Source organism: Balaenoptera musculus, chromosome 14 (assembly GCF_009873245.2).
Source record: "Balaenoptera musculus isolate JJ_BM4_2016_0621 chromosome 14, mBalMus1.pri.v3, whole genome shotgun sequence".
In the NCBI taxonomy this organism is placed as follows: Eukaryota; Metazoa; Chordata; class Mammalia; order Artiodactyla; family Balaenopteridae; genus Balaenoptera; species Balaenoptera musculus.
The window spans coordinates 35974616-36002311 of NC_045798.1; the positions used below are offsets into that span (position 1 = coordinate 35974616).

At 46.1% G+C, this 27696-nt stretch overlaps 1 protein-coding gene and 1 non-coding gene across 2 annotated transcripts in view; one reads left to right on the top strand and one right to left on the bottom strand.

The window, feature by feature from the left end:
- Nucleotides 1-27696, bottom strand: part of EMILIN2 (elastin microfibril interfacer 2) — a 51023-nt gene that overhangs the window by 18008 nt on the left and 5319 nt on the right. The window contains exons 3-4 of the mRNA XM_036823719.1: nucleotides 8592-8767; nucleotides 672-2582 (exon numbers count right to left, since the gene is read on the bottom strand). Coding sequence (XP_036679614.1) covers nucleotides 672-2582; nucleotides 8592-8767 — 2087 coding nt within the window. The remainder of the gene's footprint in view (nucleotides 1-671; nucleotides 2583-8591; nucleotides 8768-27696) is intronic.
- On the top strand, nucleotides 6382-6488 carry LOC118880429. The gene has a single exon (XR_005016300.1). It is a non-coding gene; the product is annotated as a U6 spliceosomal RNA (small nuclear RNA).

Genomic DNA, 27696 nt, shown 5'->3' on the forward strand with positions numbered 1-27696 from the left:
TCCCTGTTCTGGAGACTATGGGGCTTTAAACAGTTACTGCCCCTAAAGTGCTTTTGTCCACGGTCCTGTCTCTGTCTTTGGAAAGGAATACAACGCATTCTACCTGCCATCATGTAGGCCCTAGATTTTAGGGAACAAGAGGATGCTCAACGAGGATGCTCTGTCATGATAATGACAGAGATTCTAACGACACCAGCAAACAGAAGTGATGCTCACACAGAGGTGAATGGATACACACACAGGAGACTCCCTGAGTAGAAAACAAGACAACATATCCACCGCCCCAAGCTGCTATGCCACAAATCTGACCCCGACTCTAAGCTCACAGACATGATAGTATAGATCAACCTTCTACCACCTACCTGTGGGGAAGGACCAGTTTTCCTTTTGCATTTTTCAATTTGCTGTCGGCTGATAATTTGCAAAATGCACAGATCGTGTGCTTGAATGCTACGGTGATGTCAAATTACGTTAAAAGTTTCTAAATACTTTCTCTCACTGTTGGTATTTGCCTTAATTTTACCCAGCACCAAACGATTCACAAACTGGCCCCCATCTATGAAGCACATTTTGGTTAGCAGTGATGTAGTTAATTCCACAAACCATCCCAAATCTAGCATAATACGTGTTGCAAACAATTATAAGAAATGGAATTGTAAAGGTCCACTTACTTGCCGATGGTCGAAATCTGATCAGATCTTGCAAGTCAGTAGAAATCTGGAAAACATGGCTATAGAACTGCTGGACTGAATTCTTCAGGCCAGAGATGTCTCTGGAATGTGTCTGGAGCGTCCCGTTCATCTGCCTGACACAACTCCAGAGGCTGCTGACATGCTTGTTGAGCCCTTCCTTGATTTTCTGAAGACTTCCTGAGATGGAGTCCAGTTTGCTGCAGGTTTTCTCCATATGAGACAACCTGTCCTCCACCACGGAGACCCCCCTCTGGACCCCGTGTGTCTTCTCCTTACAAGTGTCCAGCTCGGCGAGGACCTGGCCCTGCAGCTGCTGCCACCTCTCCTCCAGCTGGTCGCAGCAATGCACCGAGGCGGCCGGGGGAGACGGGAGGGGCTCACCCCCCTTAGAAGACCCACGTCCTGCAGGCTTTTTACCTTCTCTACCACTGCTCAGCTCATTATGAAGATGACTCACGTGGTCTTCTGTGCGGTTTAGTTGAGAATAAAGAAAACTAAAATCCTGTTGAAGTCTCTGGATGCTACGCTCGGTTTCTTGAAACTTCCTATGCATTGTGTCATTTAGAGATTTCAAAAGGCTCAAAGGGTCACCTGCTGAGGAGTCGTCTCCTTTTCGCAAAGTATCGTCTCTCCCACGAGGCTCTCCCTGGAAGTTCTGTAGGCACATATCCTCCACCACTTGCACTTTGCCCTTCAGGTGGTTTAACTCCACCAAGACCTGCTCGTTCCCAGCCCCTGACCCACCAGGCGGGGCTGACGCTGGGGGAGCGAGTTCTGCCTCCGAGCCGTTGGCCATCGCCAGGAGAGCGCTCCCCAGGCGCTCCTCCAGAGACTGGATTTTCTGATCAAGAAGCTGCTTCAAGTCATCTACCTCCCCACTGATGGTCCCCCGGAGGGTTTCTTCAATATAAAAGCAGTGTTCCTCCGCGTTCTTCTCTGTCACGTTGATCCTTGCATCCAGTTCATTCCATCTGGCATCAAAGTCCACATCCGGCTCTGGAACTACGAGGCGGTCAAACTCATTGTCTAGTCGTCCGTTCAGCATTCTGGTCGCTTCAGCAACTCTTTCAATTTTCTGGTCTAACATCTTGATCTGTTGCCCAAAGTCACCATGCTTGGCACCGTCACAGCAATTTGCCCTGGTCGAAGGGTCTTGGACCCGGGCTCGAAGGTCACTGATTTCTTTTCTCAGGTTGGTTTCCTTCTCTCCTATAAGCTCGATCACTCCCAGGTAGCTGCTCCCATAGTCATCACAGTGCTGCTGGAGACCAATGAGCTTATACTCACACGAGTTCTTCAGATCAGCCAGCTTCCTGTCCATTCCCTCCATGAGCTCCTCTCTCAGGGCATCAATCTGACTATCGACATATGCTTGGTAGAGCTCATTGGTCGTCATGGTGACCGTAGGGCCCTGGGCCGCCTCCTGGAGCTGTTTGAGCTGCCCTTCATAGCCCTTCACTTTCCCATCCAGCTCTTCCAGCTTGCTACTCTTGGTCTTCAGAGCATCCTTGACTTCAGCCAATTCAGACTTGATGTCCTTCATGCCAGACTCCTTATTGTTGAGGACACCAGGAAGCTGGACCGTTTCTGGTTCTCCACCAACGGCACTGTCAGGCACTGGCTGGGGGTGCAGGTTACTGAGCCACGATGCCAGCATTTTGCTGGCATCATCCTGAATGGAGTGTTTGAGGTTTTCATTCACTCCAGCAATGGAAGACTGGAGATCAAGAACTGTCCTTGTGAGTCGGAGAACCTTCTCCTCAAGCACCTGGATTTTCTTTTCCTGAAGTTCTAGGGGCCCCTGTTTTAGATCTACGGTCCGACTTAGTTCTGCTGCAGGAGTTGGTGACAAAGTCTTCTCAGGCTCTGAGACTCGGCTTGGTTCATTGTCTGTTACAAAGAAAGAGTTGGACATGACTTAACATTTTCTACCTTTACCCAGTTTCCGCAAAGACAATAAACAGGGTATTCATGGGATTCACTTACAGCTCCCTTCTCACTGCAGGTAATTATTGTGCTAGAGTAGAAAAGACTATGGGCTTTAAGTAAAATAGACCTCCAGGGGCATTCTGGCTCTGCTGTTTACAGTCTGCCCTCGAGCAGGTTAACTCACTTCTGTGAACTATAATCCCCTCATCTATGAAGAAGAGGTACTATCTTCCCTCTTGGGTTGTTAAGAGGATATTTACATGGCACATAATAGATACTCAATGGCCTCTTTCACCCTGAAGGGAGATATTCTTTATTTGTGTTATCATATGAACACACATCATTCCCACATTAGTAACTGCACCCACACCCCGACGGTTGACTGCATTCTGTAAAACCACAAGAACCCACTTGAGATCCACCCATTAGCAGTTGGGTGGTATGATATCACACGAGCAACAAGTTACCCTCCAAGCAACCCCTAAATGTTTGCTTACTTTTAATAGCATCCCTGTGCTAAAAGACTCTCATAGACATTGTTCAGTGCTGTCATGCAGCTGGGGAAACTAACAGCAAATGAGAGATAAAGCAACAGAGTCTACTGGCATCTCCCAACAACAGAGCTACATGGCCCTAAGTAGTGAGAGTCACTAAGTCAAAGAATACAAACATTGAATTTTTTTTGGCCAAGCCCCACGTGGCTTGCTGGATCCTAGTTCCGGGACCAGGGATCCAACCCGTGCCCTGTGCAGTGGAAGCACAGAGTCCTAACCACTGGACCGTCAAGGAATTCCCCAAACATTCAATTTTTGATAATCGTACTTTAAGAAATGTACCCTGCAAGGAAACAGTGCAAAAGAAAAAAATTATTATAAAATAATTGTGATGAGTCATAAAATGAAAATAAACTAACGTACAGAGAGAGAGATAAATTAAACAAAAAGCAGGTTATCAGAATCTGAGGCACTGGACTTCCCTGGTGGTGCAGTGGTTAAGAATCTGCCTGCCAATGCAGGGAACACAGGTTCGAGCCCTGGTCCGGGAAGATCCCACATGCTGCAGAGAAGCTAAGCCCGTACGCCACAACTACTGAGCCTGCGAGCCACAACTGCTGAGCCCGTGTGCCACAACTACTGAAGCTCACGTGCCCAGAGTCCATGCTCTGTAACAAGAGAAGCCACTGCAATGAGAAGCCCGCGCACCCCAACGAAGAGTAGCCCCCGCTCACCGCAACTAGAGAAAGCCCGCACACAGCAATGAAGACCCAACGCAGCCAAAAATAAATAAATAAATTTATTTTTTTTTAAATCTGAGGCACTAGGAGAATAAGTGGCAAACCACGCCCTTGAACACAGAATACAAGGAATACTAGAATACCATCGACAAGCCTACAGACGATACTGAGACCTATCGTGTAAAGTGGAAAAAGTCACACACAACATAGATTACAATGAAATAAAATGTATTAATGTACACTGACAAACACTGGAAGTAAATTTAGAATGTTGTCGATATTTGAGCTTAATGTTCATTGTTTTTTCCTCCTCTAAACTTTTGCAGACGATCATATCAACAGTTATTATTCATTAAAATCGACATAGTGTTAAAACCAAGACTGGAATTCAGATGTCTAAATTCCCAAGGAGAAAACTAGAAAGAACACCTTGTTTTCCATACTGAAAAATGTATTCTATCTCAGGACACCAGAAATAAAATTCATTGAATCATGTACAAATGAAATGCTGTTCTGAGCAAAAGAAATTCTTTTCAAAGGGCCGGAGAAGCGGGGGAAGATCAGGATGTAAGCAGATGTTTTTTTCATATACTACTGGGATATAAGAATTGCTACAGCTTTTTGGAAGGATAATTTGGCGAATGTATCAAAATACTCAGAATCCTTTTGACTCTGCAATTACACTTCTAGAAATTTATTCTAGTAAATAATAAGGATGAATCCAAAAATTTAACAGGGAAAAAATACTTATTCAAATACTATCTATAATAATGAAAAATTGCAAACAGTCTAAGTGACCAACGGTACAGGATTATGTCCAAACAATCACACTCTATGAAGTCATGAGATGATATTGTAGTATATTTAATGACATGGGTGTTTTTTCATTAAGTTGAAAAATAAGTTCCAAAAACAGTATAATGATAGTGGATTGAGGATAAGCACTTCCTTTCATTCTCTTCTGAAATCCCACTAAAATGGCAAAAAAAAAAAACAAGCAAAACAAACCCCAACCAAGTCACATATAAAAAACTGGGAATCAGAATGGTTTTGGACTTTTTCACAGTGCATTGGAAACTAGAAGAAAAATATTTTTTAATTGAAGTACAGTTGATTTACAATGTTGTGTTAGTTTCAGGTGTACAGCAAAGTGATTCAGATATATATATATATATATATGTATATATATTCTTTTTCAGGTTCTTTTCCCACATAGGTTATTACAAAATATTGAGTATAGTTCCATGTGCTATGTAGTAGGTCCTTGTTGTTTATCTATTTTATATATAGTAGTGTGTATATATTAATCCCAAATTCCCAATTTATCCCTCCCCCGCAGTTTTCCTCTTTGGTAACCGTAAGTTTGTTTTCTATGTCTGTGAGTCTCTTTCTGTTTTTCAAATAAGTTTATTTGTATCATTTTTTTAGATTCCACATATAAGTAATATCATATGATATTTGTCTCTGTCCAACTTACTTCACTTAGTATGATAATCTATAGATCCATCCATGTTGCTGCAAATGGCATTATTTCATTCTTTTTATGGCTGAGTAATAGTCCATTGTAAATATACACACCACATCTTCTTTATCCATTCACCTGTCAATGGACACTTAGTTTGCTTCCATGTCTTGGCTATTGTAAATAGTGCTGCAATGCACATTGGGGTGCATGTATCTTTTCAAATTATAGTTTTCTCTGGATATATGCCCAAAAGTGTGATCGCTGGATCATGTGGTAACTCAATTTTTAGTTTTTTAAGGAACCTCCATATTGTTCTCCATAGTGGCTGCACCAATTTACATTCCCACCAACAGTGTAGGAATGTTCCTTTTTGGAAACTAGAAGAAAATTGAGTGATGCTTTCAAAATTCTAAAGGAAAATTATTTCCAACCTGATATTCTGAAAATATTTTCAGAATATCAAAAAGCTTACCTCCCATGCAATCCTCTCATGAAACTACTAGAAGATGTGCTCTACCAAAACAAGGGAATACATTGAGAAAGAGCAAGCAGGGGGTACAGGAAGCAGGGAACGGATGGGAGAGAAGTCAGTTAAGGTCACAGGGTGGCAGCTGTGAACAAGGACAAGCAGATGACCAGTCCAGGTGGGGCAGGTGAGAAGGCTCTAGGAGAGATTTCTTCAAGAAGATGAAACCGATGTGTCTGAACATAACGAGGGGACATGTAGATAACCAGTGGAGAGTCTGGGTTGAAATAGGGATAAAAATATAGAAAACCAAGCAAAGGAAAACATACTTATTAACTCTAGAGAAATCCAAAAACAGTGTAGGAAAGGCAGCATATTCATAGTACACTACAGAGCTCAGCTGTAAACATTATATAACTACTACAATGTAACCAATAAATACTGAACAGATAAAAACACAGTATAACTGAATGGAAAGGATGGCAGTATAGGAGCCCCATGTTAGATGAAAGGGACTTAAATCCTCACCTTCCATAATGAGAAGTCAAGGGGTGTGGAGGTAAATTCCAAAAGACCATCTAAAGAGTTTAAAGCAGTGCTCACTTCAGCAGCACATTTACTAAAATTGGAACGATACAAAGAAGATTTGCATGGTCCCTGCACAAGGATGACAGGTAAATTTGTGAAGCATTCCATATTTTTAAGCAACCTAAGTGTCCATCGATAGATGAGTGGATAAAGAAGATGTGGTATATGTACACAATGGGATATTGCTCAGCCATAAAAAAGAATGAAACAATGCCATTTGCAACAATATGGGTGGATCTGAAGGGTTTTATGCTTAGAGAAATAAAAGTCAGACAAAGAAAGACAAATACTCTGTGTTATCATTTATATGTGGAATCTAAAAAAATAAAACAAATAGATGTATATAACAAAACAGAAACAAACTCACAGATACAGAGAACAAACTGGTAGTTACCAGTGGGGAGAAGGAAGTGGGGAGGGGCAAGATAGAGGTAGAGGATTAAGAGGTACAAACTATGTAAAAAATAAATAAGAAACAAGGACAACACGGGGAAATATAGCCATTATTTTGCAATAACTTTAAATGAAGTATAATCTATAAAAATATTGAATCACTATGTTGTACACCTATAATTAATATAGTATTGTAAATCTATACTTCAATTTTTTTTTAATTTTTAAAGAGTTTAAAGTAATTACCCCTGAGAAGGGAAAGTGGGAGAGAAAGGGAATCAGTGCTTTTCCTAATAGTCCTTATAAAGCTACTGAACTCATTAAACTACATGTATGTTTAAACTTTTATAAAATTAAAAGTAAAACTAAACAAAACAGAAATAAACTGCCCACTATGATCCAACAGGCCCCCTCACTACTTGTCTAGTGTCTGCCTTCCATGAGGTCAGGGACTGTGTCTGCTTTGATTTTCTCTTTTCCTAAGAACCTAGTATAGAGCCTGCAGATATAGAAGCTCAATAAATATTTGTGGGATGAATGAATGAATTTTTCTTTAACAAAATGTATGCACAGAAGTAGAAAAGAGAATAGTGCTCTATAGTAAAATGTTAACAGTAGTTGTCATTTGGTGGTGAGATTACGTGTACTTAAATATTTTTCCTATAAACATTCTGTAATAGATATGCATTACTTTTATAATAAAAATTATTTTTAAATCTGTTTTACGGACAATATTGGGAAACACCACTAGTTTCAAAACCGAAAACACAGGACTTCCCTGGTGGCACAGTGGTCAAGAATCCACCTGCCAATGCAGGGGACACAGGCTCAAGCCCTGGTCCGGGAAGATCCCATATGCCGCGGAGCAACTAAGCCCGTGCACCACAGCTACTGAGCCTGCACGCCGCAACTACTGAAGACCGTGCGCGTAGAGCCCGTGCTCTGCAACAAGAGAAGCCACCTCAATGAGAAGCCCGCGCCCTGCGACGAAGAGTAGCCCCCGCTCGCCACAACTAGAGAAAGCCCGCGCACAGCAACGAAGACCCAATGCAGACAAAAAAAAAAAAAAAAAAAATGAAAACACCTCATGGGAAAATATAATCATTTAAAGACGACTTAAACATTTAACTCATAAGAAAATCTAGGTTTTTCTCACTGAACTTTAAAAAAGAAGAAAGATAAAGTGATGTAGAATAAAATGTCAAAATATTTTTATCCATAAAAGTCAGTTTCTTAGTGTTACACTTAAAAGCCAAGGTGAAAATTATCATTGCTTTCTAAGCTATTCATTGAGTTTGTGCTACTTCACTTAAAAAAAAAATCAAAAGCAAATTTAAGAACAGCCTCATTGGATACTTCTAACTTGGGGCTTAGCTTTGCAGATATCTCACCTCAAACAGAATGAGAATGATTCTACTTACCTATTTTTTTTTGAAAAAGAAACAATTTTAGTTTCTTCAAATTCAGGTTTATGGGAGCTTGTACATGAAAAGTAAAGTAAAAACAAACCAAGCATCATTACCTCATTACATTTGACTCTCTTCTGTCTGTGCCTCAGGCCACACGAGGCTGAGACCAGCAGCATCTCCCACTCTAAGGCCTTGGCTTTCACAACCAGTTGGCCCTAACAAAGCAATTTACTTTTTAAAAGTCTATCTTCCGATCGCTACTGCTTCTGCAAATAAATTTGTGTGCCATGTGTCTACTGCAGGCATATATGCGTGTTTTGGGAAGACCTTGGAAAGCTCGACACTGTAACTCATAAATCCTGTAGTTTGAAGGAGCAGTGGCAGCCTGCAAAGCAGAGCACAAGTCAGAAGTTACCTGTGGCTTTCTTCACGCTGTTTCTCGGCCGAGCGGGTGTGGGGCGGGGAGTCTTCACGGGGTCTCTGGGACCTTCTTGGCAGTCTCCTCCCCTGAAGCCAGGGCAGCACCTCCATTCCAACTGTGTCACCGTCTTGTACCTGGTGACATATCTGGGTCTGACATTCACACGATAACTGCCAAAGAAAAAGGTGGCATCTCTCTTTACTGGCTGCTGTTGCAAACACCCCCGGCCCCCCTGGCTGAACCCGAATGAAGACGCTCCAGGTCACTGCTCTCTCCAGGCTGACCCAGTGGGGATCACTGGTCTCCTCTAGTCCAGCTCTGCCCCCCTCCTTCCTCCAGCTCTTGCATCCACCTGCCCCCAGCTCCCCTCCCACTAAAGGCTGGAGAAGGAGAAACAGAAACAGACAACTCAGAAAAACTGGCCCATGAATCTCATTGGATGTGGACACTGTTCACAAACTGGGCTTTTATTTCACCAAAAACTTATACAATTCGCTGCTTTTGTGGAGGCTTTTCCAAGGTAAGTCAGGGCCGTTTTGGTTTGTGTTTTAGAGAAACACCCCGGGTGCCTCGCCTCCCATGGCCCCCTTGTATTCATCTCGGCACCGTCTTTCCCAACACAGCAAAGGAAGCAGCGAGCCTCTGGAGACCACCTCACGCTATTTGTTTCAGATCCTTTTAAAAAAGATGCCCCGGTCCACACGACTAAAGACAGAAATAAAGAAGCAGAATTGGAACCATTCAAAAATCCCATTTACAGTGCACTTGTGTATCACATAGAGACCCTGGCAACAAGCTGGAAAGTCCTTCAGACCCAGGGCTGGACCTCAGCCCAGAACAGACAGCGACAATCCAGAGCCCCTGGGCGCTCAGAGGGACCAACCAGGAGTTCACCCCCCAGGTGCCCTCCCTGCTCACAGCACAGAGGCGAGCCGGCTCCTGGCTCACCCCGGCTTCTCTTTTTTTTTTTTTTTTTTTTTAATTAATTTATTTATTTATGGCTGTGTTGGGTCCTCGTTTCTGTGCGAGGGCTTTCTCTAGTTGCGGCGAGCGGGGGCCACTCTTCATCGCGGTGCGCGGGCCGCTCACCATTGCGGCCTCTCTTGTTGCGGAGCACGGGCTCCAGACGCGCAGGCTCAGTAGCTGTGGCTCACGGGCCCCGTTGCTCCGCGGCACGTGGGATCCTCCCAGACCAGGGCTCGAACCCGTGTCCCCTGCACTGGCAGGCAGACTCTCAACCACTGCGCCACCAGGGAAGCCCCCAGCCTCTCTTTCTGACTGGGAACGACAGCTCTCTTGAACCTCGTCACTTTCTCTTCATTTCCAACACCAGCACGAGTGAGCAGCTAGCCCGCTTTTGGGACCGATTCCCAGAAAGAAATGGGCTTTGCATCACGTCCTCAGGGTTGCTGTGTGCTGCTCAGGGTGGAATCGGGGGGCCTGGTGCCAGCCTAGTGACTCCATCAGGCCCCGGCCTTGTGGCAGGTTGGAGTTCAAAGTTACATTCCGGAAAAAATTACAAATGGCTAAATGTAATGGACTTCTGGCATCCTCCCTGAGGGTCCAAACCATGACACTCAAAACCTCACATGCCAGGAACTACCTCACGTGCCAGGACAGGCAAGGCAACCCTTCAGAATTCCAGGAGGGCCCACCGACAGCACTGCCCCAGCGGGAGTGTCCCAACACCTCACTGACCCGTCTCACCTGGTCTTGTAGGGTAGTGGTTCTCAGCCTTGGCCGTGTGTTAGAATTACCAGGGACCTGTGAAAAACTACCCATGCCTGGGTCCCACCCTCAGAGGCTCTGATTCAATCGGTCTGCAGTGCGGCCTGGGTGTGCGGATTTTGAGACGCTTGGGTGGGAGCCTTTTTAAGGAAAACTGATGAGAAAGCCCAATAAGTAAAACAGAAAAGAAGGGCGGGCTGCTCAAGGGGTCAGGGGCAAAGCAGGTGCAAGACCTCCCTTCCTCGTTCTTCATTCTCTCATTCCCGCCACGTCCCCCATCAAGGCCCCACTATACACATTATTCCTTTTTCACAAATGAGAAAACAGAGGCTCGTAGAGGTTAAGTGACTTCTCCCAGTTCCAATGATCAGGAAGGGCCTGGACTGGACTTTATAGCCGGGTGCTTGCCTGTACCCTGCAGGGCCCTCCCAGCGCACAGAAGCAGCCAGTCTCACTGGCAACTGCCTTCAATTTGAAGCAACCGCACCCACCCAGGCCTGTTCCAAAAGGGCCCACAAGCTGGGTGAGAAGGCAGCCTGAGCATCTAATTCGGTCCAGGTCCACACTAGCCCTCAGCCCCCAGCACCCCACCTACCAAAAGCATCCTCTGTGTGGTCCCAGAAACTACAGGAAAAGAAAGAAAAATTCCACTTCATTGTTTTGCAGGCTCAAGCACAGCATAATGCTGGAAAAATGTGTCATCTCAGAAAAACTTGGTTCCTCTGAGCATGTAGGATTGAATGTGAAAATGTGTCTGCTCTGGGGTCTTATCCGTGTGCCGGAAGATAACAGCCCTCATTAAACCCTTCTGGCCATGGCTGAGCCGGGCCGAGGGGCCCAAACCCCGCAGCTTCGATGCCGAGGGACGAGGAACGGCCCCCCACCCCACCCAACCCGGGGGACTTAGCCCCTCACCGCCCAGCCAAGCGCAAGAAAGTTCTTGCTTTTCCAACACACTTCATTCTTTTAGCTGAAGGCAGTGATGATTTCGGAGCTAGCGCATAACTTAGGAAAGCTCCCTGGAGCGCCCTCCTTTCTCTCCGCCCCCCCCCCCCCCCCCCTACCCTACACCCCCACCCCTATGCTCACCCCTCACCCCCACCCCTCCCTACCCTACCCCTCACCCCTACCCTTCACCCCCACCCCCCCCTACCCTACTTCTCACCCCTACGCCTCACCCCTACTCCTACCCCTCACCCCCACCCCTCACCCCTACCCCTCACCCCTACCTCTACTTCTCCCCCTACCCTCACCCCTCCCGACCCTTACCCTACCCTACCTTACCTCACCCACCCCCCCCCCACCCCCACCCCTACTCTATCACCCCTACCCTCACCCCTACTACTTCTCACCCACTACGCCTCACCCTACTCCTACTCCCCACCCCACCCCTCACCCCTACCTCTACTTCTCACCCCTACCCCTCACCCCCACCCCTCACCCCTACCTCTATTTCTCACCCCTACCCCTCACCCCTACCTCTACTTCTCACCCCTACGCCTCACCCCTACCCCTACCCCTCACCCCTACCCCTACCTCTCACCCCTACTCCTCACTCCTATTGCTCTAGGTTTCCGGTTTCAGTGGATTTCAGGTTGACCACATCTCCAACCAAGTTTCCAGCCCTGCATGTGAAAGCAGCAACAGCTGGAAGCCACTGGGGGCCACCTGAGCTCATGGCCACATATCTGTGCACGAGGACACGATCCCTGAGGCACCAGCAGGTCCCCAGGTCTCATTTCAGGGGGGTGTGATGGGGGGAGGCGGGGGTGTCCAGCCCCACAGCCCTACTAGGATATCCTGGCAGAAACCGGGCTGCCACTTCCACGGGGGCAGCCAGGGGGCTCCCCAGAGGATGGGGAGGCACCAGGTAGGACTCCCAGGCCTGCCCCCATGCCCTGGATCCGCGGGATAGTATCCCGGCCAGCAAGCTTTAAAACAATGCCTAGGCCTTTACCCTCAAAATTCTAATTTCACTGGTCTGGGGTGGGGGGACCCAGGTGTCTGTACCTTTCAAAAACTCCCCACGAGGGCTTCCCTGGTGGTGCAGTGGTTGAGAATCTGCCTGCTAATGCAGGGGACACGGGTTCGAGCCCTGGTCTGGGAAGATCCCACATGCCGCGGAGCAATTAGGCCCGTGAGCCACAATTACTGAGCCTGCGCGTCTGGAGCCTGTGCTCCGTAACAAGAGAGGCCGCGATAGTGAGAGGCCCGCGCACCGCGATGAAGAGTGGCCCCCGCTTGCCACAACTTGAGAGAGCCCTCGCACAGAAACGAAGACCCAACACAGCCAAAAATAAATAAATAAATTAATTAATTAAAAAAAAAAAAAAAACTCCCCACGTAATCGTCAAGTGCAGCCAGAGTTGAGAAGCACGCCCCAGACCCAGGCAGCAGCCCAAGCGTCACCCCGGGGCCCCTGGGCAGTGGGTGCTTGGAAGATGCTCCGTGGACATTTACTAAATCAGCAAACTGCACCCAGCTGGGGGCGGCCAAGGAAGGGCCAGCAGCCAACGGGACAGAGTCACTGCCCGGCGGGGCTGGAGCCCGGGGGCTGACTGGGCTACAGCCTTGGCCCCCATCCCAGCCTCGGGTCACGTCTGTAACAGCATCCTTTCCAGGGGGAGCCCCGATCAGCTGCCTCAGGCACCCCTGGGGGCGGGCAGTGAGCTGCCCCACAGCCCTGTCCACTCTCCCCAACTCTCCCCTCCCCTCCTCTCCTCTGAAGCCCTTTTGAGGGGTGAGACAAGGGCTCTCCATTTTTACAAGTTCAGTCACCGTGTCAAGGCACCAGATGGGCCCAGGAGATGCCAATGAGAAGGAAGTTGGAAGAAAAGGACTGGAAGAGTGGAATCAGAGCTCAGGACCACGTGACAAAGTGTCCCTGTTAAAACAGAATGGGACAAAGTGTGCCTCCATTTGATGTCACCCCCACCAAGACTCCTTCCCACTGGTGGGAGGTGAGACCTCGCCTCACCTGCTTCCATTCACACTTGTATTTGCTCATCCAGAGTTCATCCTCCCCGCCAACCGCGGGGCCCTTGAGGGCAAGAACGCCTGTTGGCTCTGTTCTCTACAACATCCCCACTTTTCAACACAGTGTCTGTCCTATTGGGCTTAATAAATGAGTATTAATCGTTAATCAGTAACTGATTGATCAAACAATTAATTAATGACACTAGGCCTACTTTTGACAAGGTTTGGGGGAGTCCAGTGTCCATAATAACAACCCCAGAGCGACCCTCAGGTCTAACCCAGCTGAACCCAGGAGGTTCAGTCCTCCCAGAACCCAGTCGAGCTCCAGGGTCCACAGTCATGTGAACAGGACAAGAATCAAACACCAGAAGGTGAGCCAGCGCTGGGCTTTCCAAGAAGACAGCCATTAAGCGGGGGCGGCTGTTTAAATGTAAACTGATTAAAATTAAATAAAATTGAACATCTACTTCCTCAGTCACACTATCCACATTTCATGAGCTTTATAGCCACAGTGACTATGGTATTAAATAAACAAAGTGAATATCTCCAACATCACAGAGAGTTCTGTCGGACAGGACTGGGCGAGAGCGTCACAAGATTGTCAAGGGAACAGCAATGGGCTCACGTCTATCTGTTCATCTGATTTCTCCTCCCATCTCCCCAGCACTGCAAGTAGAACATTGCTCTGAAATAACCACACATCACTGGCACAGGACCATCTAGACAGTGGTTCCACAAGGCAAGGATCTTTTCCCTGCATTTAGTGTTTACCTGTATTTTATTTTAACGCTCTGCACAAACTGAAAACCCAGAGGCCCCCTGGGGGCACTCATTTGACTGAGATTTCTCCCAAGAACGGACTTTATAGTAAACTCCTCTCCCTCCTCCAGTCACTGGCTTGCCCCCCAAAACCTGGAGTCAACTCTTGTTGCTTCATTCCATGTGTGTAGCTCCGCCCAGTATCAATCAGAATGGGACAGAGGATGGAGAAGAGGCGCTTCCCCTCCCTTGTAGGGAGCACCCAGGCCCGGGGAAATAGCCACCTCCCCAGGGACAAGGAAAATCCACACGAAAAGGTGAGAAATCATCTCCGAGAGTTTCCAAATGCGCACCCAGGGCAGACTTGGGTGTCTGGCATTCAGCTACTGCTCCAAGTTTTCCATAGAGCAGTTCACTCCAGCCATAGCAATTCCATTTTTTAAAAACTGTGGTACAGTAACGTAAGTATGTAAATACATATTACATAAAATGTACCATCTTGGGCTTCCCTGGTGGCGCAGTGGTTGGGAGTCTGCCTGCTAGTGCAGGGGACACGGGTTCGAGCCCTGGTCTGGGAAGATCCCACATGCCGCGGAGCAGCTGGGCCCGTGAGCCACAACTACTGAGCCTGCGCGTCTGGAGCCTGTGCTCCGCAACAAGAGAGGCCGCGATAGTGAAGAGGCCCGCGCACCGCGATGAAGAGTGGCCCCCACTTGCCGCAACTAGAGGAAGCCCTCGCACAGAAATGAAGACCCAACACAGCCAAAAATAAATATAAAAATTAAAATTTAAAAAAAAAATGTACCATCTTAACCATTTTTAACAGTACAGTTCAGTAGCACTAAGTACATTCACAGTGTTGTGCAAACATCACCACCACCCATCTCCATAACTTTTTCATCACCCCAAACTGAAACTCTGCACCCATATTAAACATTAACTCCCCATTCCCCGCCCCAGCCCCTGGGAACCGGCATTCTACTTCCTGTCTCTATGAATCCGACTACTCTAGGAACCTCACATAAGTAGAATCATACAGTATTTGTCCTTTTTTGACTGGCTTATGTCACTTAGCATAATGTCCTTGTAGGCGAGGAAAGGACTTTTCCTGTACCTTCTTAGATTTGTTCCTGAAGTCTGTGAATTAAACTGACAAAAGACAGATTAACAGGAGAAAAAGCCATACAAATGTTATTGATATGAATATTTTCATGTGCATGGGGGCTTCAGGAAAGAAGTGAAAACTCAAAGTAGCAGTTAGACTCAGAGGCTTATGTACCATTTTAACAAAGGATGATAAAATGTGGAGAAGGAATCAGACAAAGGAAAGGGAGTTTGGGCTTCTAGGGGCAATAAGTTGTGGGAATGCGGGTAGGACACTAATGGGCGATAACGGCTATTTTAGGAAGGTTTGTTTACACAGACTTCTCTCTGTGCTGGCTCTCTGTCTCTGGTGATTAGGGTCACTCCCCTCATCCCGGTATAGGAGAGGCAGGAAACTCACACCCCGCTTTTGGGAATAAATGGGAAGGGCAGAAAGGTCTTGTCTCTGAGGTTTCTCAATGGCCTTCAGCTCAAAATAATCAATATGGAAAAGTGGCATGTTTTGAGGTGGTCTGTCCTGATCCCCTTCATCTCAGGCTCATCCATATTATAGCATGCATCAAGATTTCCTTTTTAAGGGGACTTCCCTGGTGGCTCAGTGCTTAAGAATCTGCCTGCCAATGCAGGGGACACGGGTTCGAGCCCTGGTCCAGGAAGATCCCACATGCCGCGGAGCAACTAGGCCAGTGCGCCACAACTACTGAGCCTGCACTCTAGAGCCTGTGAGCCACAACTACTGAGCCCACGTGCCACAACTACTGAAGCCTGCGCACCTAGAGCCCGTGCTCCACAAGAGAAGACACTGCAATGAGAAGCCCACGCACCACAACGAAGAGTAGCCCCCACTCACAGTAACTAGAGAAAGCCCGCGTGCAGCAATGAATACCCAACACAGCCAAAAATAAATGAATAAATTTATTTTAACAAATTTCCTTTTTTACACAGAAATTCACTTTTACAAAGTTTGGTCTCAGTGTTCTAATTTAGAAATTGCTAAGACTGTGGACTGATTTTCTAGGAACTGCTTGTGACAAATGGATTTGCTTTCTCTTTTGTTATCATTCTACCAATCAATCAATAAATAAGTGAACTTTTTATTGAAGTAACACTTTGCCAAAAGTAAATACAGCAGTGGCTATAAAGTTTGAAACAGAAGGGATTTCAGAACTACATGAAAGAAAAGTGGTTCTGCACCATCAGAAGAGACACTTCCATCTGAATCCACTGTGTCTACTGACAATCAAAAAATTGGCCATTTGAGGGGCTTCCCTGGTGGCGCAGTGGTTAAGAATCCACCTGCCAATGCAGGGAACACGGGTTCAAGCCCTGGTCTGGGAAGATCACATGTACTATGGAGCAACTAAGCCCGTGAGCCACAACTACCGAGCCTGTGCTCTAGAGCCCGCGAGCCACAACTACTGAGCCCATGGGACACAACTACTGAGCCCACATGCCACAACTATTGAGCCCGCACACTGCAACTACTGAAGCCTGTGCGCCTAGAGCCCGTGCTCCACAACAAGAGAAGCCACTGCAATGAGAAGCCCGCGCACCGCAACAAAGAGTAGCCCCTGCTCGCTGCAACTAGAGAAAGCTTGCGTGCAGCAATGAAGACCCAACACAGCCAAAAATAAATAAATAAATAAATTTATAAAAAAGAAATTGGCCATTTGAAACCATGTGCAAGACAATCTGAGGAGGTGACTCTGGTCCCCAAGGCTAACTGCCCACAATCTGAAAAAGTCTCCCCCCACGAGAGAGTGAAGAAACCAGATAGCATTCTTCCAGGTTAAAGCACATCACACACACAAATCACAGTTCTCATCTTATCTTTTTCTGCTACATTGCACATTTTTAATTAGATCCCTGCCTGGAGAAATTAATAATGTGGAAGGAAAGAAATGCTCAATATTTTGCTTGACTCCTTAGGACAAACCATGTAAGTTTTAAAAGTCAGAAGGCTTGGGTAAATACATTTCTGAAATACAAAATGCATCTAATGAATCTCGAAGTCAGATGGATGCGCCCTAATTAAAATCAGATTACAATACAGCTTTGTACATTTCTTCTTTTTTTTTTTCTTTTGGCTGTGCTGGGTCTTCGTTGCTGCATGCAGGCTTTCTCTAGTTGCGGTTAGTGGGGGCTAGTCTTCGTTGTGGAGCACAGGCTCTAGGTGCGTGGGCTTCAGTAGTTGCAGCACGTGGGCTCAATAGTTGTGGCACACAGGCTCAGTAGTTGCGGCTTGTGGGCTCTAGAGCACGGGCTCAGTAGTTGTGGCGCATGGGCTTAATTGCCCCGCAGCATGTGGGATCTTCCTGGACCAGGGATCGAACCCACGTCCGCTGCATTGGCAGGCGGATACTTAACCACTGGACCACCAGGGAAGTCCCTGCTTTGTACATTTCTTAAATCACAGACCCTAGACCAAGGCAATGTGCTCAAAATGAAAGAGTACGTATAGTAGATTGTCTGTTTCCCAGTACAAAGGAGACACTTGCTGGAGAAACCACAATTGTAAGCTGTTCTTTTTCCATTTCTCTCTTGAATTAATTCCTTCCTTACTTAGAGTGGCAAGTTAGATTCCAAACCCTAAATCCTCTTTACTTCTCAGCCTTTTCTCTGATCATACAGCATAATGAGTAAGAATAAGTTTTCCCCACGACGGATCACCCTCCTTAACCCTGAGGACAGAAAAAGTCTACAGTCCTGAAAGAAAGGTGACTGGAAGGAAAGCCCCGCGGCTCAACTGAGAGGCTTGTCCCAACTCGGCTGCAACAGACAGTGAAGTGTCATTTTCAGATTTACCATAAGAGCGGCCGGTTACCTTCCTTCGGAGCAAACTTGCATGCTAAAAATGACATCATCTCCAAGCGCGGGGGCGCGCCCAGCAGCATGAAATACAGTTTATGCGTGTGTGCCGTGGAGTCCGCATTCTTAGTTTTAACTTCCTCACTTGGGGGAAATACATGACAGAGCCTCAATCTGCAGTGGGGAAGGGCGAGCGAGCGCGGAGGCCTCCAGGGCCCGAGCACCACCCCGGCTTTCTGGCGGCTGAATAATCCAACACTAACGAAGGCCCACGTTCCCCTAACAATTCTTTTGGGGAAGGGCCATCGCCGCTGCAGGCTGCTTTCCCCCCACTCCACTGTACAGGATTCCATTTCTCGAACTCACATCCCCTCTCCTCATTCTCGGAGTCAGGATCACAGAGCTCTCTCCGCCCCAGTCGTGCCCGGATGCGCTCATTCCCCATGTTCCCACGGTGCGGCCCGGAAAACAGCTGCGGCCTCAGCCTTTGGCGTGATGCTCACCCCAAGGGTGACTTTCTGTGGTTCGGGAATCCAAATCTTTCTTCTCAGAGCCGCTGAATAACTCTTTTGATCATTTCCTCTTTTTTTAAGAGGAAAAATGATTTCCTCAAATTCTCCTACAGAAGTCACAATAATTTCGAAAGCCCTTTTCCTGTGTGTCCCCTGCCTCGGTTTGCAAAATTCCTCCCCCCTCAGGGTCCAGTCACTCTGTGCTTTCTCTCCTCTCTCAACTTCCATATTTGCCAGTCACCCTTCAGCTTGCAGCTGCCCACCCGGCATTCTCAGTACAAGCGACCCTCCAGATCGGCGGTTCCGCATCTGCAGGTTCAACCCAAAGCAGATTGAAAATATTCACACACAAAAAAAAATTCTGGAAAGTTCCAAAAAGCAAAACGAATTTGTCATGCTCCCAGCAACTATGTATTTATATAGCATTTACATTGTATTGAGTATTATAAGTTATCCAGAGGTGATTTAAAGTATACAGGAGGATGTGCGTAAGTTATATGCAAATATTATGCCATTTTATATAAGGGACTTGAGCGTCCGTGGATTTTGGTATCCGAGGGAGGTCCTGGAACCAATCCCCTATGGAGCCCAAGGGACAACTGTACTGCTTTTCCATACAAAAAGGGAACTGGCTATGATACCCCATCCGTAATCAATTTTGGACCTTTGGATGGTGACCACGGATGGTGGCAAGCTCTTAAACAGGCCCCACCTGGAACTTGGTGGGCTTAGAAAATCCTAAGACAGTAGGAGTTTCTCTGCAGATATAAAAACAACATTTTCTTCCTTTGGGCCAATTCATTCTCATTAAAAAAAAAAAAAAAAATCTGGGAATTGAAAACACAGGAACACATATTTCTTTTCTAATTTATATCACACTGGGGGATAAAAGGACCAAAATGTTATAACCTAGTTTCATATTTCTCACATTGTCCAGGCGAGCCCAGTATTACTTTATGTCTTTTAAATCCACACTTAACAAAGTAGAGACATTTACATTCGCCAGCCCTCTGCTTCGAAGGAGCATGGTTTTTCTTTGGAAGATGCTACCACAACCCAGCCCACCTCCAGGCCTGAAGGTGTAGACAAGGAGAGGGGGAGGGACAAGATAAAAAGAAGAATTTTGTTTCTTTGCTTTTAAATAGAAAGGGGTGATGGAGGCCGTAGACTACCACTACGTGGTAGTGTATATATGTCCATGCCACTCTCTCACTTCATCCCAGCTTATCCTTCCCCCTGCCCGTGTCCTCAAGTCCATTCTCTACGTCTGCGTCTTTATTCCTGTCCTGCCCCTGGGTTCTTCAGAACCTTTTTTTTTTTTTTTAGATTCCATATATATGTGTTAGCATACCGTATTTGTTTTTCTCTTTCTGACTTACTTCACTCTGTATGACAGACTCTAGGTCCATCCACCTCACTACAAATAACTCTTATTTCGTTTCTGTTTATGGCTGAGTAATATTCCATTGTATATATGTGCCACATCTTCTTTATCCATTCATCTGTCTATGGACACTTAGGTTGCTTCCATGTCCTGGCTATTGTAAATAGAGCTGCAATGAACATTGTGGTACATGACTCTTTTTGAATTATGGTTTTCTCAGGGTATATGCCCAGTAGTGGGATTGCTGGGTCGTATGATAGTTCTGTTTTTCAAAATGCACTTCTATCTTTGGTCACTGTATCCTCCCAATTATACCAAGCCATTTTTTAGAGCTGTGTAACATGAACCCTCCCAAATCAAAGCTGTATCATAACTTCACCAGAGAGTCAATGTACGCTTACACCTTGGTAAAAAAGCTTCCAAGGTCACAATGAGAGGACCAGTTCGGACTCTAAACGACAGTGGACAGTCATTACTTTGCTCGATTTAACTAGAGGTCTAGTCATAGCACAAATCCTAGCATTTTAGCTGCAAGCCACTGTATTTTCATTCATCATGAACAATCATTTCAAAGACTATCCATATGTCACAATTTCCATTTTAAAAACACAGCCACGGACAGTTGTTCAAACTTATGGTCTCCGGGCCTGAAACCTGAAAACCAAACTCAGCACATATGAGTCTTAACAATGGGAGGAGGCTTTCCTGGTGGCGCAGTGGTAGAGAATCTGCCTGCTAATGCAGGGGACATGGGTTCGAGCCCTGGTCTGGGAAGATCCCACATGCCGCGGAGCAGCTAGGCCCGTGAGCCACAACTACTGAGCCTGCGCGTCTGGAGCCTGTGCTCCGCAACAAGAGAGGCCGCGACAGTGAGAGGCCCGCGCACCATGATGAAGAGTAGCCCCCGCTTGCCGCAACTAGAGAAAGCCCTCACAGAAACGAAGACCCAACACAGCCAAAAATTAATTAAAAAAAAAAAAAAAAAACAATGGGAGGGAAAACAAGCTAAAACCTTTCTCTCCCAAGAATGAACGCTAATGCAAACTATGGGCTCTGGGTGATGATGTGTCAGTGTAGGTTCATCAGCTGTAAGAAATGCACCACACTGGTGGGGATGTCGATAGTGTGGGAAGCTGTGCATGTGTGCGGACAGGGGTTTATGAGAAATCTCTGTACCTTCCCCTTGGTTTGCTGTGAACCTTAAAGTACTCCAAAAAAATATAGTCTTAATAAAAAAAAATTCACATGCTTTCTCTTTCATCCATTCATTCAGTAAACATCCTTTTGGTGCCCACCAGGACCACACTATGGCTTTCCTTGGGCCACCAGTGTCTACTATGGAACAATCATACTTAGCTGGAGCCCATATACTCCTATTATCCATAACAGTCACTGTTCTAGTGCCAACTCAGCCAAAGACCAGTTACATCAGACAGGACATATATAATTATTTTTACCATAAGGCAAAAATCTGCAATAAGACTAAAACTATGGGCTGCTTCTATAGAATAGACCCAATTGCCCACGTGCAGGATTAGAGTTGATTCCGGATCATCAAAGGTGGTGAATAATGAGGTCCTGATCGTTCTGTAGATAAAGGCAATCCTGCCATAACCTCCAAACAACAGTCCATGAACGAATTCACCTTCTTTCACAAGGTATGGTCCTTTTTATCCACACTGTTGACAACGGACTGACAGATGCTCAGAGACCCCAAATCTCAGCAGTGCTACTGTGCGTGAAGCACAGTGAAGTGGTCACCAGGCCGTTCCAACTCGGTCACTGCTCATCCCTCCACGGCCAGACCCACTTCTCCCGCCACATCTGCCTCAGCGCCGCCCACCAGGAACCCTGGCCAGGCTCCCGACAGAGCCCCTCCTGCCGTCCCCCAGACCCATCCATCCTCCCCTCTCAAACCCATTTTGCATAAATTGCCAGATTAACATTCGGAAGCTCTGCTGGTGTCCCTGATCTAAAACCTTCCATGACTCCCCTTTGCCTAAACGATAAAGCCCAAACTCCCAACCCTGGGTTATGGCTTGAATTCTCTGTCGCCCCCAAAATATGTTGGAGTCTGAATCCCAGTACCTGGGAATGTGGCCTTATTTGGAGGTAGGGTCTTCTAGGGGTAAGCAAGTTACCATGAGAGCATCTGGGTGGGCCCTACCCCTCATAAATAAGGGAAATTTGGACAGAGACATACAGGGAGACGATGACCATCTACAAGCCAAAGGGACAGGCCGGGAACAGACGCCCCTGCACAGCCCTCAGAGGGACCAGCCCTGCGGACACCGAGACTTACTCCTCCCTTCACCCCCTCCTCTAGGCCCTGGCTAACGTCCTCTCTTGGCCTCTGCTGGTATCCTCTCCCATATGCATATATTTTCAACTGGAAGCTACCTTCAAAGCCCTGCTAGGATGTCACCACCTACAAGCAAGTTCTCAGATTCCTCCTGGCTGGAAACAGTTTCCTCCACCTCTAAACATCCTCAGCTGTTTGTGCTTCTCTCATTGCCATTCTCTTGCCTACCTTTTACTTTGTAATTATTTCTCTTTATGTCTCATTTCACCTACTGGACATGAACTGCTGGAGGGCAAGAGAGAGGTCGGGTTCCTTGCTGTGTCCCCATGGGGCCTAGTCCTGGGCCAGACAGAGGCCGTGCCCCAAAATATTTGTTTAATGAAACCAAGGAACCAAGACTCTTCAAATAGTAAGTCTACTTTAACCCTACTGAGCTTTGTGCCAATTCGAAATGGTGTATGCTAATTACGCAGCCTCAATCCAACATTTCCCAGGGCGAAAATGTGCAATGTGTTTTTCTTACTCCATTATGTTTTATCCAGCGTTCTACATCTGTTAGGTATTTACCATCTCAAAGGGTCTTCGGAAAAATCAGAGCAGTAACCTTACTATCAATATAAATGAGTTTCCACACTGTATTTCACCAGGAGTCCTCAGCTATAAAACAACTGTATACAAATGGTGGCGGACACATACAAAGGAATCCTACTCAACAATAAAAAGTAATCAGCTATCGTTCCATAGTACAACACGGATGTACCTTAACATAACCATGTTGAATGAAAAAACCTAACGTGATACTACAGACTGTATGACTCGACATAAATCTCTAGAAAATGCAAACTCATCTGCGGTGATGGAAAACAGATCATCAGTTACCTGAGGAGGGAATGTGTGTGGGCAGCTGGAGGAAAGGATTACAGCGGGGTGTGAGGACATTCTTGGGGGTGATGGAGATGCTCCATATCCTGGTGTGATGTTGGTTTCACAGGTACAGACACATGTTAAATTATACAACTTTCAATATGTACAGTTTATGTAAATTATACCTCCATAAAGCTGTTTTATATATATATATATGTACTTTTTGCATATAATATACGTATTTTATATATAAACATATTTTGTATATAACATACACCTTATATATATATTTTTATGCATTCAGGTACTTTAAAATCTCATCAGGGACTTCCCTGGTGGCACAGTGGTTGAGAATCCGCCTGCCAATGCAGGAGACACAGGTTCGAGCCCTGGTCAGGGAAGATCCCACATGCCGTGGAGCAACTAAGCCCGTGCACCACAACTACTGAGCCTGCACTCTAAAGCCCACGAGCCACAACTACTGAGCCCGTGTGCCACAACTACTGAAGCCCGCGCACCTAGAGCTTGTGCTCCCAACAAGAGAAGCCACCACAATGCGAAGCCTGCGCACCACAACGAAGAGTAGCCCCCACTCGCTGCAACCAGAGAAAAGCCTGCACGCACAGCAATGAAGACCCAACGCAGCCAAAAATAAATAAATAAAAGAAAATAAATTTAAAAAGAAAAAAATCTCATCAGAATTGCAAAAGCAAAGTGCTAGATAGTCTTGACTATCTGATTATATATCTCAGTGAAGACAAAACCCAAACCAGCATTATTAAGTCTTTTTCAGAGTTTCAAAATGAGGATTTAACTAAAGTTTTGTTGTTTTGGGTTTTTTAAATGTATCAGATTACTGTTCAGACACACAACCAATTGTTTTATCTACTGGGAACTCAGGCCTAATATTTATTTTTGTACTTTTGAAGGTATGGACCAATGATTAAGGAAAATAGAACAGAATTTTCCTCTTTATAGCCACCTTGAAATTGCCATTTTGTGTAAAATAACACAAAACGTCAAAGATGTAGATGAACATTTTAGACATATGACAAAGAGTGACTCCTCACCGGGATGGTTATTTCCCACTGTCGATTCTGCTATGGAGGGCTTAGAGGGCACCTTGCAAATTGGTTCAGGAAACAAGCCATGAATGGTATTTCTGCCTTCCCTCCCTCCTGCACCGTCAGTGAGCAGGGAATCTGGGTTACATCTTGCTAGTTGTTTTCTGCAGTGATGCAACAGAACGACTCCCAGATACGTTGAGAGTGGCCAGAAGATGATGCAACATGTTGGGATGAGATCAGGCACATCATTTATCACGACGGAGCCAGGGCCCTGACGCTGCACTGTGGTCCTGGAAAGCTGCTGCCCGAGCAGACAGCAGCTGGGGAATCTCCAAGGTGGGCCACCTGATGTATAAACCAGGCCTGAGCACCATCAGGGCCGCGGCCGGCCTAGAGATTCTGTAATGTTCGAAATATCCAGAAAGGCTCGCGATGTCTCCCTGCGCAAGGCCGTCATCCCCCCAGCATGTGAGAGCTCTTGGGGTTGAAACCAACAAGAGCCAGAGAATCACTTTATTGGTGAAAAGATCTCTAGTGAAGGGCTGGATTGTGAAACTCGTCCCCACCCTGAGCTCTGTTGCAATCACCACCACAGCTTTCGGGCTCCGCTTTCAAGATACACAGAAAAGCTTCAGTTAGCAGAACACAAGTGGCATTTTCACCACCATGGTTTAGAAAAAAAAAAAAAAAAAAAAAATCTAGGTCCTTCTCTCATGATCCTTTAACAGCATCCGGGCTGGGCAGATGCAGGGAAGCAGCTTTAAGCAAGAGGGAAATCTCTAGTACCTCGTAATGGACTGTAGGCAAATCTCAGAAAAGATGATCTAGTAAGCCCACACATTCGGCAGACCCTAACAATCACAACTGTGGCTAAAGATGGGAGAAGTCAGGGAAAAGCTGAGAAGTCTCACAGCAAATTCCCTTTCATCGAAAGATCAGCTTGAGAAGACTTCATCTAAACTACTTGTCTCAAATTTCTTTGAACCAAATGCTCAGCAAAATACACTGTCCTGAAAGGCTGATGCTGCAAAGAATAATTTTTAGGCGTATTCCTTAATCTTCTAATATTTTTTTAGGTGAAAAAAAAAAAAAACAAAAAAAAAGCGCAGCTGGGTCCTGACACACCCAGAAAAGTTTGCTTCCACAGCATTTTCAAACCAGGAATTTGGTTACTTTGAAACCTCCCTAATTTTTTTCAGCACCCATCACCACTTTAAAACAGGAAGGAAAGAAGAAAACTTATTGGTGAGCTTCGTTTTAATCATTTCATTATTTTTTCTCCAGTGTGAACTGCTGTCATACTGAAAACTACTCTGTTCCTCTCTTGGTCCTCGCAGGAAAATCGTTCACCAGGCAAAGTCACGCTCATGTCCTTTTATCAAGTGGGTCATTGTTATTTTTAAGGCCAGAAAACTGCTTCATCAAGCACAGAAGCAGTTAATTCTGAGTAGTGAAACAGTCATGTAACCAACAATAAATCAGAACATTTGGGTGACAGTCTGGAAGTAATCTGAACACTGGCGGTCTGTCAGTTTTCGGTTTTAAAAAACAGTATGTAAAACACTGGGTAACTGTCATACACAGTACCTGCCTCATTATTCACACTCAGTAAACATGAGTAACATCTTAATGTTCCCAGTACAAGGAAGAGGAGTTTTTCCAAGAGCAAAGAATTAAAACAGCGTGTTCTTGGCTGGATGCAAGATGGCCTGGGCCTCAGCAAAGGCATCCTTGAACACCCAGCTGACCTCGCTCTACGGCCCCGCCATGGACACGCAAACACCTGCAGAACCAGGAACCAAGGTTCCCACGGCAACCAGAGCACTTATTTAAATCGACCGTAACCACTTACGTGCTTTCCCCAAAGAAACTCTACGACTGGCTCTGCTTCCAAAGCAACCTCTGAGTTTAACTTCACATTGACAAGTCGATTTCAATCATTTCATTTTCTTAATTATTATCTTAGGTCACTGAATGTATTTATTTCATTCTTAAGCACCTCAGCCGTTCTCTAACTTGGCAGGAAAGTCAAAGCCTTCAAAGAGGAGACCACCCGAGAAGCAACAAATCCAAACAATGAGAACAAGGAGTGTTCGTTAGACATGGCTGGTGAGCGTACCTTACAGCTCTGTCACCTCCCCCGTAATGTAGAGATGAGGAAAACACACCTCAGAGAGGCTGAGTGACTAGCCTGAAGTCACACAGCTCGGCGGTGGTAGAGGTCAGGCCAGAAGCCACATTTTCTATCTCCTCTTCCAGAACACATTGGCCACACCAGCCAGCCTCAAGGGACTACCTCAGGGGACACCTGCCCCCTGACCTTCCCCCGCCATCTCCCCTTTTCTCGCTGTCTCAGAACTTTAATTCAATGACCAAGTGCCAAAGTGGTGGAATCACAGATCGTTGGAGGAAGACCAGTTAATGGGAATAACAGGAGGTTTCACAAACTCTTTTCCTTAAGGCCATAACCTCTATGTGAATCCTATTCATTCTTCTCCAAGATAAGAAAGCTAGAAAGTATAGCCCATAAGCATAAAGTTCTTTTTCCAAGACCTCAATCTCTGCCCTACCTAATCTCCTGGCTGAGCTTGTGATGAGAATAAAATAATGAACGTGAAAATGTTCTGGAAACACCAAAGGGCTCTACAAACACAGCATCTTATCTACTGGGACCCTAGGAAAAGGAAAAGAGCAAAAAAAGCAAAAGAGCAAAGCAACTTGAAAGGAAGGTCTGAGGAGCCTAGGGAAGCAGCAAAGGCTGGTAAGGACAGGGACCCGAGGAGGGGGAGGCAGCAGGGCCCGTGAGCAGCTCTAGGTGCCTCTGTGCAGGTGCTGCTTCCCCAGGGCTTGATTTGGGGTCCCTCAGTACCAGGGAGCAAGGCTCGTCATAGCCAACAAATCGCAAGATGTTGGCTAAAAAACAGAAGGAAGAAATACTCTCTCAAAGCTATACACACAAAAGGCACATTTTGAATTGAAAGGAATTCTATTTCTGGAGACATAAAAAACGTAGAATTGGCTCTAGAAGATGTTAGCCCTCATTTTTTCCCCCCCAGTCTCAAGTGTTTTTCTCTTTTTAAGTTTTTCCTGGCTGAGATTGCTCCCTAATAGAAAACGTTTCTTCCAAATGAATGACCATCCGCTCCCCCTAAAATCTAAGGATGAGAGGAGTTCTGGAAACTCGGCACTCAGAACTCACACCTGCTGCAAATTCACAAATTCTCCCTCTGTGTTATCACAGCAGCACAGGCTTCTCGAGTCGGCCTCACCCAGCTCCCCTGCCTGACTGATGAGATTTTTTTTTTTTTTAAGAGCTATTAGGAAAAATTTCACCAAGATTCTACACACCCAAGAAAGGGGGTGGGGGCCGGGCTGGGTGGATGCCGATAAACCCCAGTGAGTTTGCAGTATCAGAGGGAAATGAATACAGGAGAATAACCCTGCCTTACATTTGGGGTCCTCCGTGTTCTTACCATCGAGGCAGCTGCTCTGCACACTGGACGCCCCCAAATGCCTCAAATACTAACAGCAGTCAGCTGGACCAAGCTGAGTGGGAGGTTTGGAACTATCTGGAATTACGGCCATGAATGAGGCA